At 40.1% G+C, this 18,965-nt stretch overlaps 1 protein-coding gene across 5 annotated transcripts in view; it reads right to left on the bottom strand.

Moving 5' to 3' along the window:
• PSD3 (pleckstrin and Sec7 domain containing 3) overlaps positions 1 to 18,965 on the bottom strand; it is a gene marked incomplete at its 5' end in the record, with an annotated part of 582,691 nt that overhangs the window by 392,611 nt on the left and 171,115 nt on the right. For all 5 annotated transcript variants that reach the window (XM_082863887.1, XM_082863881.1, XM_082863882.1 and 2 more), the window contains one exon: positions 1,990 to 3,094. In XM_082863887.1, the coding sequence (XP_082720013.1) occupies positions 1,990 to 3,094 (1,105 nt within the window). The remainder of the gene's footprint in view (positions 1 to 1,989; positions 3,095 to 18,965) is intronic.

The raw sequence follows: 18,965 nt of genomic DNA, 5'->3' as shown, positions 1-18,965 counted from the left end.
CCCACACCAAGTACTATTCTGGGTTCTACCTCTAACTGGCTCCTCAGGGCACTTGCAGTGAAACAGGAAGCTCAGGATGAGGCCCCTCCCTACCTCTGCTCACCTACTTCCCACCCTCCCCCAGCCCCCAGGCTCCAGCCACACGGGGAGGGGGGCGGAGGGCGGACTGAGGGTCACATCTTAAAAGGCACCTGGAGGCTTCTGCTTCGCAGTGACCAGGAAGCATGCTCCATTAGCGACAAGCAGTCCTCCTTTGCCCAGGTGGTTCCCTCTGCCTGGAATATCCTCCTCCCCATTCTCTGCTGGGCAAACACGTATTCATTCCTGAAGTCTCAGCATAACTATCACTTCCACAGAAAGGCCTTCCCCAAGCCATCAACCGAATCAGCCTCTCTCCTGCATTCAGACTATTCTTTCTAGGGACCTCCCTAGCGGTCCAGTGGTTGGGACTTCGCCTTCCAATGCCGGGGTGAGGGTCTGAACCCTGGCTGGGCAGCTGGGATCCCACGTGCCTCGCCTCGGGGCCAAAGGGCCAAAAGGTGAAGCAGAAGCAATACTGTAACAAATTCAATAAAGACATTAAAAATGGTCCACGTCAAAAAAAACTTCAAAACAAAACAAAACTATTCTTTCTAGTATGTCTCCCTTCTTCTCCTTTACGGAACCCAGCACAATTAGAGGTCCCAGCATTATTAATGTGTTGATCTTCAGAAGTAAATTCCATGAGGTCAGTGACCTCAGGCCATGTCTATTTTCCACTGTTTTTTTTTTTTTTTTTTTTGCCCTCGCCGCACAGTTTGCATGATCTTAGTTTCCCAACCAAGAATGGAACCCATGCCCCCTGCAGCAGAAGCACAGAGTCCTAACCACTGGACCACCAGGGAATTCCCAGGGCCATGTCTATTTTGAACATTCCTTTATGCCCAGCATCTCTAGCCGTATCAAGGACAGAGCAGACAACTGAAAAACATTTGTGAAAGGACAGGAAGGGAAGGAGGGCGGGAGGAAAGGAGGAATGAATTAATAATCTGCACAGGCACAGAAGTGCATACCCCAGTGGGAATATAATTACCGAGCCATGTGCCACATATCAGGGCTCCTTTTGAGGGGAGTCTGGAGATTTTCTGTGTAGGGGGGATGGGGACGGGAGGGAGAGGAGTCCTGACAGCCATCCTAAAGGAGCATCTCTTCGTGGATCTGTTAGTTAACTGTGGAGAAAACGGCATCTCCTTACACCAAACAAATAAAACCCTTCAGGCATGACACAGATGTTTTCCCATGTGAACTACCACAGGTGGAGGACTGACAAGACGGCACACATTTGAAATGACTTTGCCAAGAGGAACACTCTACAGTCAGACTACAAGCAAAGGAAGTGAAGACAGACGGGTATGGCTTCCATTTTTCCAGTCTCTCAGCTGGTATGGATGCCAGAAATGTAGGGAGAGACCAGGAAATACCATATGGTGCCAAGTTTACTCATCAGGGCTGTAATCAAAACATGCTGCTTGTGAGAAGGGAGACCCATGTGAGTGCCATGGAAGAACTGAATTCTGACCTCCTGATCTCTTTCAATCTAGAAAACTGAGCCAGCCTCTGTGTTCCTACATGTATAAGGCTGTATGCAAGCAACGGTGCTGCACCCAGAAGAAATGCCTGAGTTAGGATGTAATGACTACAGGATGTCAAAAAGAGTTCAAACCTTTCCACATTGTTAAAGATAATCGTGGGGTATTTAGTTACCTTGATGTTGGAGAAGTTGCAACCTGTCAAATACAATAAAACACCAGAAATGGATTCACCTAGTTTAGAGTTCACAGTCTCCCCATATGGACAACTTTATAACAAGACCACTTTAACATCTCGGAACCTTAGAAGCAACATAGCTTACAGTCACTTCTCTTCCATTCTGTGGTAAACAAGGACCCAGGATATTGTGAATCGAGTTCTCACTGGCATCACAGACAGCAGGATACTATGCGAGCTCACCTTTCCCTGTCTCTCTCCAATTCAGGTTTCGTCTCAAGATGTTCCTTGTTTTCCCTTAGGAAGACTTCATCCTCTCCACTCTCATGAAGAGGCTCAGGCAGAAATGGCCCTGAGCCAGTGGCCAGCCTCTCTGAAGGAGCTCTCCAGGTGTCATCCCAAACACTCTCAGTTAAACCAGCTGAATCACACAAACCAGCAGATGAGATGAGATGGCTTGGCACTTTAGAAAACTCTTTGCTTTCAGGAGGGGTTGTCCTTTCCAATGATGTCTGAAAATCCACAGGTTGCCATGTCCCTCTTTTCTCCCCTCCTGTCCACAATATTTCCACCCCTTGAAATTCCACATGTTTGACCTGGCCTGGGCGTCCTGAGGAGCTGCCTCGACCACATTGCTCTGGGTGCTCTCTCCCCTGATCAGATCTCCTCTCTCTCAATAAACCAGCACTTCCCACTGAGCTGTGGGTCACGGGGCTCCCCACGGAGGATGCTGGACAAGCTGGCTCCTGCACATGGACAGCCCCCTTTCTCCCATTATTAGCTCTTAGGGAAAGCTCTGCTTGAGTTTCTCCAGTTAATAGTGCAGTCAGGTCCTCCTGGATGCTCAAATAAAAACTTTCCTCAGTCGTAACTTCAGCTGAAAGAGGTATATCGGGTGACTTTTCTCGGCCAGCAGGGAACAGTGTGTTGGCTCTCTGTGTTTTATGACTGGCAGGGTCTGGCTCTTGTTCCACCTGCTGAACTAAAAAAGTAGAAACCGCATCTCCATCCAGTACCTTTGTAGCCTGCAATGTTCCTGAAACTATTCTGGCTTCTGTGGCTTTCAGAGCTGAAATCAAAGAGTCAATGGGTTGTAAACTCTGTTCCTTGAGATGACTCTGAGAGGGGACCTCTCTGACATCTTTTGGTCCTCCGGTAACACTGAGAAGCCCAGAGGGATGGCCAGCGAGAGACTGGACCCTCTGCTGCACCTGAGGGCAGCACGGCAGAGACTCGGCATCGAACTCGAGAGAGGCTCTTAGGCCTTCTCCACTTTCCTCCATGGTCCCATATTCTGGAAATTCATTTGTGACATTCGGGGGGAGTAAAGTGCTTCCTCCATGATCACCTACAAAGAGAACAGAATGGACACATGACTTGTTCTGAACAACAGATTCCAATGTGTGTTAATAAATCTCCATACGCATCAGGCATTCAGTCATCCTTATGGGATCCTTTCACTGTCTCCTGCCCCCACCTCTGCAACACTTGCTTCTCATAACCCTGCCGGTGGTCCCTTCCACTTAGCTTACACGAGAGTACCCACAAAGGTTTTGGCACAGACAGAGACGATCTAATGACACACGCCCTATTCAACCCTGCTTCTGATGAAGTCCCACACACGCACCTCGGTTGCTGCATACGCAAGAACAGATGAAAATAAGGATATGTATCATTTTCCAAATGCCACTCATGAAATAGCAACTAAAGTATTTATATTGGGCACAACAACAAATAGTCTTACGATCCAGCCAACAATACCTGTGCAGTGCAATCTCTGAGATGGAAGCCTCAGAAAAAAGATATGATCTATTTAAAGTCAGTAAATATTTTTTTGGCTGGAAGCTTCCCCTTCACTGTTGGATTTCTGTTGTGGGGGGGAATGCTTTCAGAACATCCCTGGGGAATGAGACTGAAGTCAAAATGGAATAGGAAACTTAGTATGTTAAGAAAGATCTCTGGGATCCCAACTGAATAAAATTTAAATGGTATCATATGCAGAACCCCAATATATGAAGCAGTAAAAACAATTAGCATATATTTACTATGTAGGATCAAATTTACATCCTTTTCTTATTAAAACGGCAGTCAATGAGAAAAATGAAGACACTCTGATAACAGAATTTTAAATTGAGGATTTATGGATAACAGTTACAGTTCTATCACCCCAGGATCCAATTTCCTTCTGAACTTGGTTTTGGTTACTTTGTATCGAGAATATCCTCATCTACCCTGGAAATGTAGGGTCCTCACTTGGACAACTTTATGACAGAGGACACCTGTTGTTTTTGTTATTGCTTTTAAAGCATTGCCAGCTACTACCTTCCTATGCAGTGAAATGTTTGATGACTGTCTGAATATATACAATGAAATGACATGAAAGACTTGATTCCAAGGCATGTACAAAATGAGGTAACTTGGAAACATAAGTTAATGTATAGTATCCCACAGTGTGGAAAATCTGATAAATAATAATACATCTAAGAGTGTATTCAGTTTCATATTTCATTTTTGAAATAATTTGAAATATATTTTTTAAATTAAATTTGAATCAGTATTGATGGAATCCAAGAAGCACTTCTCTGTGATTGTAGTATTGATAGTACCTTCACAAGACAGAAGTAAGAGGATGTGGCTTGCTTGAAATCTGAGGAGGAAGCAACTTTCAAACCCTGATATTGAAAAGGAAGACAGTTAAAAGCAATAAAGATTCCTCTTCCTGTGGCACACTGACATTTTAAATTTTTCAATAAAGACTGTGATAGGACTTTTAAGATTCAGTTGTCTTTAATATATTCACAAAATTGTGTGACCATCACCGCAACCTAATTCCAGAACATTTTCATCACCTCCTACCACCACCATAAAACCTATATCCAATCCATTAGCCACCATTCCTCAGCCCCTGGTAACTACCAACCTACCTTCTGTCTCTATGGATTCACGTGTTCTACTTCATATCAACAGAATCACACAATATGTGGCATTTTTTGTCTTTTTTTCCACCTAGCACAATGCTTTCAAGGTTTATCCACACTGTACCATGTATCAGAACTTCTTTTCTTTTTATTGACAAATAATATTCCATTGTATGGATATACCACAGTTTCTTTCCATTCATCTGCTGATGGACATTTGTGTTATTTCCACATTTTAGCTATTATAAATAATGAACATTTGTGTACAAGTTTTTGTGTCTACATTTATTTTCAGTTCTCTTGGGTATATATCTATGAGTGGATTCTGGGTCACATGGTAACTCTCTCTCTTTAATGTTTGGAAAAACTGCCAGTTTTCCAAAGCAACTACACCATTTTACATTCCTACCAGCAAAGTCTGAGGGTTCTAGTACTGCCCATATTTTTTATTATAGCTGTCTTAGTAGATGTGAAATGCTATCTCACTGTGGTTCTGATTTTGCTCAATATCATTAATCACTGTGGTAGTGATTAATGATATTGAGCATCTTGTCACATGCTTGTTGGCCATTTGTATGTCTTCTTCAGAGATATATCCATTCAAATCCTTTGCCCATTTTATAATTGGGTTACTTGTCTTTTTATTATTGAGTTGTAAGAGTCCTTTGTATATTCTGGACAGAAGTTCCTTATCATATATATACTTTGCAAACATTTTCTCCCATTCTGTGGGTTGTCTCTTCCCTTAGTTGATGGTGTTTTGTTTTCTTGTTTTTTTGTTTTGCGGTACACGGGCCTCTCACTGTTGTGGCCTCTCCCATTGCGGAGCACAGGCTCTGGACGCGCAGGCCAAGCGGCCATGGCTCACGGGCCTAGCCGCTCCGCAGCATGTGTGATCTTCTCGGACAGGGGCACGAACCCGTGTCCCCTGCATCAGCAGGCGGACTCTCAACCACTGCGCCATCAGGAAGCCCGATGGTGTTTATTTTGAAGCACAATTTTTAAAAATTTTAATAAAATCCAACATCTTTTATTTTGTTGCTTGTGTCTTTGGTGTCATATGCAACAAATTATTGTCTAATCCAAGGTCACAAAGATTTATTCCTTTTTTTTTTTAGGAGTTTTACAGTGTTAGCTATTACATGTAGACCTTTGATCCATTTTGAATTAACTCTTGTATATGGGGTAAAGTGGAACTCCAACGTCATTCTGTTGCATGTGGATATCCACTGTCCCAGCACTACTGTTGAAAAAAACTATTTCCCCCACTGAACTGCATTAATACCTTCATAGAAAATCAACTGACCATAAACGTAAAGGTTTATGCCTGTACTCTAAATTCTATTCCTTTGAGCTAGTAGCAAGTATAACACCATCTTGATTACTGTAGCTTTGCAGAAGTAAAATCAGGAAGTGTGAGTCCTCCTACTTTGTCCTTCCTTTTCCAGGTTGTTTTGGCTACTCTGGGACCCTGGCATTTTCCATATGAATTTTAGGATCAGCTTGCCAGACACCCGAAATGTTCAGAGAGGCTACGATGAATCTGTAGAGCACTGCATCCTAACAATAGTACTATTAAGTCTTTTGATCCATGACTATAGGATGTCTTTCCATTTATTTAATTTTCTTTAATTTCTTTTAACATATTTTTGTTTTAAATGTACAAGTTTTACATTACTTTTGTTAAACTTACTCACCTAAGTATTTTCTTTCTGATACTATAATATGCAGAATTTTTTTCATTTTCAGATTATTCACTGCTAGCATATAGAAATACAACTGGTTGCCGAACTTACTATTTAGTACTAATAGCTTTTTTGTGGATTCCTTAGGATTTCCTATATATAAGATCATGTTGTCTGTGAACAGAGATAATTTTACTTTTTTTCTTTCTTATCTGGATGTCTTTTATTTCTTTTTCTTGCCTAACTGCACTGGCCAGACCCTCTAGTACAATGTTGACTGGAAGTGGTAAGAGCTAGACATCCTTGTCTTGTTCTGGATCTTAAGAGAAAGCTTTCAGTCTTTTACCATTAAGTATGATATTAGCTGTGGGTTTTTCACAAATGCGCTATATATCAGCGTAAGGAAGATCCCTTCTACTCCCAGTTTGTCAAGGGTTTCTATCATGAAAGGGTGCCAAGTTTTGTCAAATGTTTTTTCTCTGTCAATTGAGATTTCCATGTGGGTTTTGTCTTTTAATCTAGTAAGAGTGCATTACATTAACTGACCTTTATATACTGAACCAACCTTGCATTCCTGGAATAAATACCACTTGGTCATGGTGCATAATCCTTTTTTAAAAGTTGCTAGATTCAGCTTTTTAGTATTTTTGCACCTATATTCATAAACAATATTCGTCTGTAGTTGTCTTGTGCTATCTCTGGTTTGGGTAGTAACGTGGGCTTAACAAAATGAATTGGGAGGGGCTTCCCTGGTGGCGCAGTGGTTTAGAGTCCGCCTGCCGATGCAGGGGACGCGGGTTCGTGCCCCGGTCTGGGAAGATCCCACATGCCGCGGAGCGGCTGGGCCCGTGAGCCATGGCCGCTGAGCCTGCGTGTCTGGAGCCTGTGCTCTGCAATGGGAGAGGCCACAATAGTGAGAGGCCCGCGTACCGCAAAAAAAAAAAAAAAAAAATGAATTGGGAAATATTCTATATTGGCATTTATTTACACCTTTTTACACTTTTTTAAAAACATTTTTCATATTTTACACTTTTTAGGCTTTTAACAGTTTTCTCTTCCTTAATAATTCAGGGGACTTAATTTCCTCCATAGTTTAAAAGGTATAAATTTATTGTTAAAATGCAATGAAAGAAAAAAGTATACAATCCAAAAGCATGGGCTTTTTTCTTTAACTTAGTAAAATAGCTTTAAATTGTTAGAGAAGTACTTAGATCACAGTGGGAAATACTTCCTATAGACGTTATAATGCTTTTATTTAAGTTAGAGTATGCCTTTACAAAAAATGAGGATCATAGAATATAAAACTGCAAAAGTCAAAGGAATCAAAGAATTAATCTGGCTACCTAACATAATTAGCAAGAAAACAGGCTCAAAGGAATGATGTACTTGCCAACATGATACAATAAATAAAAACCAGAGCTTATCTATTTTACCTCTACTAAGATTTACATCCCTCCCCTGCCCTCCATCTTTATTGGTAGTGAGATACCCTAGTATGTGTCTTCAATCTTTTCCCTGAAATTTAAAAAATCTTCTGAGGGCTTCCCTGGTGGCACAGTGGTTAAGAGTCTGCCTGCTGATGCAGGGTACACGGGTTCGTGCCCCGGTCCGGGAAGATTCCACATGCCGCGGAGCTGCTGGGCCTGTGAGCCATGGCCGCTGAGCCTGCGCGTCCGGAGCCTGTGCTCCGCAACGGGAGAGGCCACAACAGTGAGAGGCCCGCACACCTCAAGAAAAAAAAAAAGAAAAAAAAAAGATAAGAAATAAAAAGTGTTGGTAAGGATGTGAAGAAAAGAGAACCCTAGTACACTGTTGATGGAACGTAAATTAGTGCAACCTCCAGCGTGTGGAGGTTCCTCAAAAAATTAAAAATAGAACTACCATATGATACAGCAATTCCACTTATGGGTATTTACCTGAAGAAAACAAAAACACTAATTAGAAAAGATATCTGCACCCCTATGTTCACTGCAGCATTATTTACAATAGCCAAGATATGGAAACAACCTAAGTGCCCATCGATGGATGAATGGATAAAGAAACTGTGGTAGATATATATTATATATAGTTTATATAATGGGATATTATTCAGCCATAAAAAAGAATGAAATCTTGCCATTTGCAACAATATGATTGGACCTTGAGGACATTATGCTAAATGAAATAAGTCAGAGGAAGACACATACTGAATGGTCTCACTTACATGTGGAATCTTAAAAAAAAACAAAAACAAAAACAAGCTCACATATACAGAGGAGAGACTGGAAGTTGTCAGAAGGATGTGGGGGGAGGTGAAACGGGTAAAGTGATTCAAAAGGTACACACTTCCAGCTATAAAATAATCATGGGGATGTAATATACAGCACGGGGACCATAGTTAATAATACTGTCTCGCATATTTGAAAGTTGATAAGAGAGTAGATCTTAAAAGTCCTCATCACAAGAAAAATAATTTCTGTAACTACGTATGGTGATGGACTTACTGTGGTGATCATTTCACAACATATACAATAATGAATCATTACATTGTACACCTGAAACTAATATAATATTGTATGTCAATTATACTTCAAAAAAGAATTCTCGAAATCATGGAGAAACAAGCCTGCTCCAAAAGATGAGCTTCAGAAAAACCGTCGCCCTTCTAAGACTGACCCTGCTTGAGGCCCAGTAAATGAAATGGATTTCTTTCTACTCTGAGTAGCAAACTCCTTAAAAGAAAATGGCTGAAGGAAAAAAAAAGAAGAAGAAAAAGAACTATTTGGCAAGTCTTCTACAGACTTGGTCACAGCTTCACAGTAGAAATGTGAAGTAAAGAAGTTTATCATAAGGGATTCTGAGCAACTGGATATAGGTTTCCCAAAAGACTATGGGGGCCACGTCCATGAAACCACAATTACGAATCATACACACATTCCCTAGGAACTAGGCCCAGTCATTTTTAGGAAAAGATTCTTTGTTTGTTTTGTCTTATTTTGTGTTGTTGCCACTAGAATATAAACTCCAAAAGAAAAGCACTTTGTCTGATTTCTTTACCATTATATCCCCAGAGCCTAGAATAACAGTACCGAGCAAAATGGATATATTTGTTGAATCAATGAATGAATGAAGAATGTCCTATAACCAACAGGATACCATTTAATAGAACCTCAAAAGAGAAACAGAAAGAAGCCTCCCAAAACCCAAGCAAAATACTACACGTCAATGCCACCTAAGTTCTGTCCCCTACTCCCAAGTACAGGCTGAAGAGAATGCTGGAAACATTGCGGGGGGTGGGGGTGGGGGCCGGGGTCGTCCTTCCTAACAAGGAGCTTGCAGTCCAGCAACTCTATCTGCATATATGTTCTCTTGCAGAGAGCAGTGGTAAAGCAGTGGTAAAGTTAAGTGGGGACAACCTTGGCCATAGTTCTAGAATTCACCATGATCCTACATGGGTTGTTACCATTAAACATTAATTTCTCAATTGTTTACCTTATTCTCTAAATGCTATGTTGCCCTATATGGTAGCCACAGCCACATATAACTACTTAAAAATTAATTAAAATTAAACTGAAAATCCAGTGCTCAATACCATATGTTGCTAGTGGCTATCATATTGCACCAGAGATACAGAATATTTTTCCATGCTCACAGAGAAGTCTGTTTGAAAGCACTGCCCTGGAACCTTCCTACTCAAAATGTGGCCAGGGGACAGCAGCATAGGTATCACCCAGGAGTCTGTTCAAAATGCAGACTCAAGTACCATCTCAGACCTTCCTAATCAGAATCTGTATTTCTAAAAAGAACCCCAGGTAATCTGTATACACTTTAAAATATGGTAGTACTTCTCCAGAGAACTACAATATCTAGAAGTTGTTCTGACTACATTTAAATGGTTAATTTTTATTCTGAAAGATAATCTTAAGAGTTCCTACCTCCTAACTGAAAGGTCCAAGTGTTCAATCAAGTAAACAAGAGGTAAAGAAAACATGCAGCCTCTCCTTCCAATCAAGAGAAAGCCTTGTGCATTCTGGTCTGGGTTTGCCATCCAGCTGATCCAGGATCCTTTCAGCAGAGGAAGAGAACCACCTCGACTGTGATGGGACCTGTCTTTAGTTTACAGCTCACAGTGAATTTCTCCCACAGTGAATGGTCAATGACTCTACCTTTAGGCAAAAGACCATAAAGTCCTAAAAAAAACCTACAAATGTAAAACTGAGCATTAGTAAATGCCTGTACATTAACATCTGTACATAGCCTTAAAGAAATTACATTGTAGCTTAAAAGAAAGAAGCTGAGGGAAAGGTAAGGTTTTTCTGTTTTTAAAAACTGGGAGATTTTCCCAGACTTTCAAGGTTCATGTCACTGGATATATCACTTGTAAAATAAAAATGCATAGGCAAATTCACTCTCGTGTGGCACTTTCAAGACAGCACTATTTTTTATAAGTACAGTTGAGCACATTTTCAATCCTTTACAAATCATGGCTAACCCAGCCACCAGAAGTCAGTTTCTCTCCTTCCCTTGTAGGTTGTTCATAAATGCAGTAATGTCCTTGGTGCTCTCTGTTCCCTAATGAATATCAGCTACCAAACATATTAAAACGTATATAATCAGTTAGTGTGATAAAAGAACTATAAATTCTTAAGTTATTTCAACACTGGAAAACTTACAGAAACAACCTTAAAGACACACTGCCCCCGACCTGTCAGGAAGGAATTCAATCCCATGGACAGATGGGTGCCTAATTGTCCCCTTTAGTCTGAAATTTCATAAATCAATAAAAAAAATCTCAAATACATTTTATCTATAAGTAATCATAATCCTTAACTGTGAATAACAATGATCAATGTTTCTAACAATCAATAAACCCCTCCAGTATCACAGTGATGCATGCATGGTTTCGATTTGCAGTGCAGTAGAAAAAGTTTTATTTAAAAAAAGGAAACAAACAGGAGAATAATCCATTTTTACTAAGCAATAGAAAATATATTTAGTATGATAAAGGTGATATAAAATGAGTATGAGTAATGATAATTTGCTAAATGAGTAATCTAAGTACATTATACTTTGTTACTCACTCTTAATAAAAGTCCCACTTTGGAGACGGCTACAGTATGTAGCTGAGGATGCTGGCTATTACCTGGTCACTAATAACTCTCTAAAAGCACAGATATTTAAGGTATTTATATGTTACAAAACCCAGGAAAAGGTCTGCCAACCACTACACAATCTATTAGCATGTGCACACGAGACAGTTCTATTAATTGGACACTCTTTCCCCAAGTGATTAATAGTTACAGCTGTGTTCATCACAAACTAAATTTCACATACTAATGATTCAGAACCCAATTTTTCTCCTTCAATTCTAGTCCCTGGGGAAATGAGACTAGCTTTCCATTCCAGTCAACTGCAGAGGAGCTCTGTGGGCTAGGAGCAGCAGCACACAACACACGGTAGGTAAGACAAGTGCGCTAAGGAGCAGCCCAGTGACCTTAACCCAGGCCTCTGCCAGCGTGCAGAGACCTGGCACTCATCACGGAGGAGAAATTCTAAGCTGCAAGAGCTGAATTTAGACCTATCTTTAAAATCATTGTTTTTAAAAGCTGGTTTCCTTTTCTCAATCAGTAGGATTCTCCACTTTGACCTATCATCCACTCTCATTTGTTTCTTCTTATATCCACACTTTGTGCTTCTCCTTCCAGTCTTAGCGCTTCTGATCATCATTGCTCCTCTGATTTCATCCATTCTATCCTTTTTCTACTTCTTCCTGTTAGGAATCCACACTTTTAAAAACCCAATTTTATGTTCTAATTTCTTCCAGCTTCATTGAGATGTAATCGATATATAACATTGTGTAGGTTCAGGGTATACAACGTGTTGATTTGATAAACTTACAGATTGAAAAATGATCACCACTATAGCTTGAGCTAACACCTCCGCCACATCACACAATTACTTCTTTTTTGTGGTGAAAACATTTAAGATCTACTCTCTTAGCAGCTTCAAAGTACATCATACAATATTATTAACTATAATCACGATGCTTTACATCAGAGTCCCAGAACTTATTCATCTTGTAACTGTAAGTTTGTACCCTTGACCAGCATCTCCCCATTTTCCCCACCCTGACAGCCCTTGGTCACCACCACTTTACTCTCTGAAAACCCAATTTTTAAATTTCTCTGATCTTCACTGATTTTTTTTGTTTTCTCTTTATTTTTAAAAGCAAAAGTTTAAGCTTTTAAAGAACTCCACAGTCTTGTTTATAGCAGGCTCTCTTCTGCTAAAGTTAACACAGATGTGGTGGTATTAATATAAGTTCTTATTTAAGATATTTTATTAAATATTTTAATATTTTAAAATTGAAATATTAAAGAAATTTAATACTTAAATTGAAATTCAAAATACTATACAATTCTTTTTCTTAAAAATCACAAATGCCAAGCGGCTGGAGTGCCTAGCAGTGATGATCCACTACAGCTGTGGACTTCCCTAAACCGCTGTGTGCCAAGACAGATGTCAAGTGCAGTGGAAAACAACAGCTCCACTCAGCCTCCAGCCTGTCACAAGCCTCAGCTGATCCATATTTGCATTCAGTAGTTTTCATGCTCAATAAGAGACCCACAGTTTTGCTAAGGATTCAGGCTGCAAATTGACATGAGCAATAATTCCAAGCGTCTCTGAAAATGCAAATTTCACCGAAGTCAAGTTCCCTGGTGAGAGAGAAATAAATCTTGAACTACTCTAAAAGTGACACTTTCCACAGATAAGAAAAACACACCCCCATGTGTAAACTGAGGAAAAATAAACCTCCAGCAGAGACCACCTCAGCCTCAAGGACAGTGCTCAAGGAGCGGCTGTGGTGCTGCCTGGGGCTAGCCACGCTCTCCTCCAGAGACTCCCGCAGAGCAGGGGGAAAGCAGTCTGAGCTCTTTAAGAGAAACTCCTCCCCATTCCCATCCAGTGCCACAACATGATGGCTTTCTAAAACTACAGGGGTAGCTGGTTTCCTCTTTCTTTCTATATAATACATCAGAAACAGGGAGAAACAGGATGATAGAATTCTGTGTTCCCAGGAAAGTCGTTTGAACAACAACAAAAAACAATGAAAGGAAATAAAATTACAGGTAAGAATAATATTCTGTTTTCTATTTAAGAATAAAAATTTTGAAAAATCCAATGTCAGATGCTAAAATAAACCTTCCACGTTAAAGCCAGGGGAGGTTCTGGGCAACAGCACTCGGAGGGCAGGTGGTGTCTTTCTGGCGGCTGGGGAATTAAAGAACGGCTGGCGTGGACACCCCGGATAAATACAGTATGTGCTTCTCTAGTCAGGATTCAGCAAAACCTCATCCAGCCCCAGCAGTCTCCTACTGGGATGGTCAAAAGACAAGACTAGTAAGCAAAAGCAGTCAATAATACAGACGGATCATTTTACAGCAGCATTTTACAAAAGATAGATATACAAAATATATTTGCCTGCATAGACCTACAAATAGAGGTTACTCACAGAGATTACTGTAGCTCCAGCAGTTACCCATTGATCATAGAAAATGCCCAGTTCATCAGCTTAACGCTTGAGAAAAGTTAGCTAGAAAAGAAGCTGGCTAATTCAAAATCTGCCGTTCTAGTAACTGGAAGCAAATGAGTTTCAGATTTCCTGGCAGCCCCTGTGGCCCTGCAATGCACAGGGTGATGTCCATGGAAGCGCTCTGAGCACCAGGAGCCCGGCTGAGCGAGCTGCCGCCTCTCCCTGTGTCACAAAGGCACAGCAGCCTGCCCTCACGCTCCCGTCTGCCTCTGCGCTCTCCACCTTGGTAGCTTACCGAAAACAACCACTGTAGGGCCTTTCTATATTTGTGAAAACTACTTCCAAGGAGATAATGGAGATGACGGGAGTGAGCTTTAATGTAACCATTTCCCCAGTGTAGCAGCAGGAACCCCAGCAAAGCCTCGGAGAGGACTGTACCACCCCGGGTGACATCAGAGGTGGGGCTGTCATCTCAGAATTATGCAGCATTTTCTCTGATGCAAGAAGGACACGCGTGAAAGGAGATGGATGGGCTCCCTTTTACAGGGTTTAATTCTTGTGTTATTTAACCAGAAAAGGCAAAAGCAAATGTAATGTTGAACAACTGCTGTGGGAGGATCTCAATCCTGCTTTCCCGGTCCTCATCTCACGGCTAAATGACGCTGCCAACTAAAGTCATTTTACTGACGACTGCATTACCATTCCTGCAATTAAATTCTTATTTAATGGGTAGCTGATATTACTTGGAAAACGTGACATGAAAAAATTCGAAGACATTAACATTTAGTTTTAAATATGATGACATAAACTTTTACATCACCAATGGTACCTCAGATGTATGCAATAGCTTTCTACACAATCTCAATAAAAATACTAAATGAAAAACTAATGGTTTTGTAGATGAGAAAAGTGAAGTGAAAAATAGCACGAGATGAAGAGCATAATGTAATATTGGTCCTTAGTCTTAGTAACAGAGGTTAATACAAACATTGAAAATATCTCATCTTCTATAACCTTAATTTTCCAACCAGTATAAAAAGCAAAGGTCAATACAAAGCAATTGATGATTATTTTTATTCACTCCGTATGCATTTACTGAGTACCTAATAGGTGTGAGATAATGTGCTGAGTTTAATTTGGAGTATACATTTCTCATAAATAATATAGCCAGAATAGAAAATATTTATAAAATGCTTACTATGTGCCAGGCACCACACTAAGCAGCTTTATTGTATTAACTTATCTATTCCTACCAGCAGCCCTGTGGGATAGCTACCATAATTAACCCATTTTACAGATAAAACTACTGAAACACAAGAAGTATCTGACTTGTATGAGTTCACATGGCTAAAATCGGCACAGGTAGGATTCAATTACAGGCACTAAGGCTGCAAAGTCCACCCTCTCAGTCCATAAAGCTACACTGACTCCTGGGGGCTTCCTTGTCAAGTAAAACAATTCCAAAGGAAGAATATAATTTGGAACCACAGCAAGTCAAAAATAGCAAGGAGATTCACCCAAATATAAGAGGATAAAGGCAGAGAGTACACCTAGAGAAAGCATACGAAGATAGTGAAAATGATACCCAGGAGAGGAATTTCAGTGCTGACTGCTCCAGTGACCTTGGGCCAATGGCTTTAAATCTTTCGGCTTTAGTTTCCTTACTTCTGAGCTATAGATTTTTAAGTTATAAAAGCACGGTTAAAGCGCACAATCTAGACTTGTAGTCTGGGTTCCATCACTTTCCAATTATGTCCCTCAAGCAAGATTTAACCTCTGAGGGGCTCAATTTTCTCATCCAAAAAAAATGAGGAAAACAATGAGGTTGTTCTGAGAATTAAATTAACTATTCATATAAATATATAAAGCACTCATACTAGCAACTAGTATATAATAAAAGCTCAAGATTATTATTATTGTTACTATAATCATCATTACCTTTAGCATTATTACTGCATTTTTAAACTACAACTGCCAGCTTCCTCCCTTTTCAAAAACTTCTCCAAGAAGAGCTGCAATTTTTCCAGAGTTGGTAGGAAAAGCAGAAAGGACAACCTTTGCTGGTGTCATACAAACATTAACCAACCCATGAATCACCAACTCTCTGTGAGATATAAGCTGAAGTTGTTGGGTGTGCTTTCCAAGAAAGCTCCTTACAAGGGGAGAAAACTCAAATACATGAATGAGGGTGCTGAATAAAGTTACTGAGATTATAAAAAGGCTACATAACTAAGATGATCCCCTTAAATGCATCTACCAGTGACTGTGAGGAAATGAAACTGTCTCAACCACACAACTGTCTCATTTCCAAATGTCTAGCATTTCACATTAGGCTTTAATTAACAATATCTTTGACAGACATCCTAAAACTCACCATTTTAAAAAGTAAAGCTTGAAAATAAATTTGTTACATATTCTCTAGTCTCTCATGTACACTATCTCTAAAAAATATACATATGGAAACAGCACCTGAGTCTACGACTGGGTTGGCAGTGACATCCTGAAGTCTTTGACTGTCTGGTTTTGTTTTGTTTCTGAAATGTAACCTAATAAAGCTGCCATTATCCTTGAAAGACAGATAATATCAATAATATTCAGATGAGAGAACCATTAAAAAATTTACCAATATTCTGTTTATATCTCCTCTGTAAAAGATAATTTGTTTTTCTAGAAATATCACTGACAGACTGTACCAACCAAAAAAGCTAGATTTATAAAATACACTTTTTCATTAAAATTTAAGATCTTCTAAACAAAAGTATACAACAGCCAACTGCAACCAATGTTTTTTAATGAAGAAAGTATGAAATTTAAATTATAAAGTATTTTGAGTGTTAACATAAAGTTTGTATTGACTGTATCTTCTTATTTTCTGTATTGATGCTCTGGCATTTGGGGCCTTGATCTTGGAGAGGCAGCCCCTCCCAGGGCTAGCTATTTCCTGAAGAGAGCAAAGGACTCCCCTGGGAGTACACTTCTGATGCACCAATCAACCAATCCAGAGCCACACCCCATGCATCTCCTTCCTCAACCTCTCCCACCTAAGCCAATATTCCCCGGCTCTAAATCACCCAAGGGCCTGGCATGGGACAACTAGGAACTACCCCTAGACTTTAACCCTTGAAATTATTCAAACTATATAATCCTAAACTTACGCAGGTATCTACCCTGCCTTACCCATTCCTTCCAGCAAAAACCCCATTAAAGGCTGGGCTGTGTTCTTCGCCACCCCCCTCTATCCCCATGTGGCCCTGCAGGTGTTTCTAGAGATCTGTGAGTACACTTCTTTCTTCATGACAATTATTCCCGTGTCTGTGTGACTTACCATACCTGATTAAAACAAAACCTAAATACAAATCTTGTAAGAAAGTTTTAAGAGAAATGAATAATTAATTATTCTTGAATAACAAAATTTCAAATCAGTAATGTATTTCTAGACTTTATTGTCACTAGCACTGACAAGCTGTAGGTAATAAATTGCTATTTGATATAACGTGTTACTTCTCAAAAATTTCCAACGAAGTAATACAAACAGGCAAGCAAACTACTGTTATCCAATTTAGTACAAAATTTTAGAATTAAAAATATTTTACAAATAAAGACTGTATAATGCCAATTTTGTCACAACATATGATATTTGATTATTTGCCTTTATTACTTACTAAATCCATGAGGAGACAAGATTATCAGAAGAACTGGTAACAATAGTTCCTTATTTGAAATAACTTCATTTTATTGAGCAAATTTCAACAAATAAGAAGCCAGTTTTCCAGGCTTCCCTGGTGGCGTGGTGGTTGGGGGTCCGCCTGCCGATGCAGGGGACGTGGGTTCGTGCCCCGGTCCGGGAGGATCCCACATGCCGCGGAGCGGCTGGGCCCGTGAGCCATGGCCGCTGAGCCTGAGTGTCTGGAGCCTGTGCTCTGCAATGGGAGAGGCCACAATAGTGAGAGGCCCGCGTACCGCAAAAAAAAAAAAAAAAAAAGAAGCCAGTTTTCCTATCTCAAGTTATTTATTTTTTAATTCTGGTTCTTAGACGTTAACAAATATACTCAGTGCCAATTTCAGGATTATAAAAATTTAGTTTTTACATATTAGTCTACTGTCTCTATTATAAGGTACATCTGAATGTTTAAGATTAACATAGAAAACAGAATCCAGGAAGACATAACATGAAAATAAATCCAAGTGAGCAGAGAGGACAGGTGTGCACACCAAGACTAGAAATAATGACAGTTATGCCAGAGTTTTATACTCTGAACATTGTTTTAAAAAAAAAAACAAAAATTCACTTGTAACTTATAAGAAATATATACACAGCCCTACTAGTAATCTTGTAGGGAAACATACCTTACAAAAAGTGTGTATGTCTGAAACCTCCTGTCCAGTAAAGATATAATTTAAAATCACCTACAAACTCTCCAACTCTCCCAGGACTGCTTGGCAGGACGACCACAGTCAGTGGACCTGAGGGTCTGCATTGGTGAGGAGAGGGTGAGCCCTCCCAGAGTGCAGAACCACTGCGCCTTCTCTGCGCTACAGACTGTGTGGGGAGGCGGCGGGGGTGGGGGGTGGAGACCTGGAGGAGGAGAGACTGGGCAAGATGCTATTTACCTATAAAGCCACCCTGTCACCCTCCAAGTCACTCTCCACTGTGTTCCTGCTCCCCCACCAGCTGTGATGACAAGGAAAGAGCAGGAAACAGAACTGCAGCAGGTCTTGTTGTCAGTCCCTATTTACCCAGTGCTTACTACACAGCAGACACCCAATTAACTGTTTCATTTAACCCTTAAAATCTCCTAAGAAGTAAAGACCAGGTATACCTAAATATAAGGCAACCCAATGGACAAAAAGTCGTTGGCTACACTTTAAGGATGTACATTAAATAATCAAATAGCCTCTCATAATATTTTATGTTAATTGTGTACATATATAAAATAACATACCACATAAAACAATAAAAATACTTGCTCTGGGAATTATCAGAGTCAAGCTTTTCACATGCAATTGTCGTTAGAATCTTTGCTACCACTACAGTCTCATTTTCAGTTATATTACATCTTGGGTTCTGCTTTAAGTTGAAATACAGCAATTTTTAAAGCTGTG

Source organism: Leucopleurus acutus, assembly GCF_964270905.1.
Source record: "Leucopleurus acutus genome assembly, chromosome: 21".
Taxonomy (NCBI): domain Eukaryota; kingdom Metazoa; phylum Chordata; class Mammalia; order Artiodactyla; family Delphinidae; genus Leucopleurus; species Leucopleurus acutus.
This window is presented reverse-complemented; position numbering and strand designations above follow the sequence as displayed.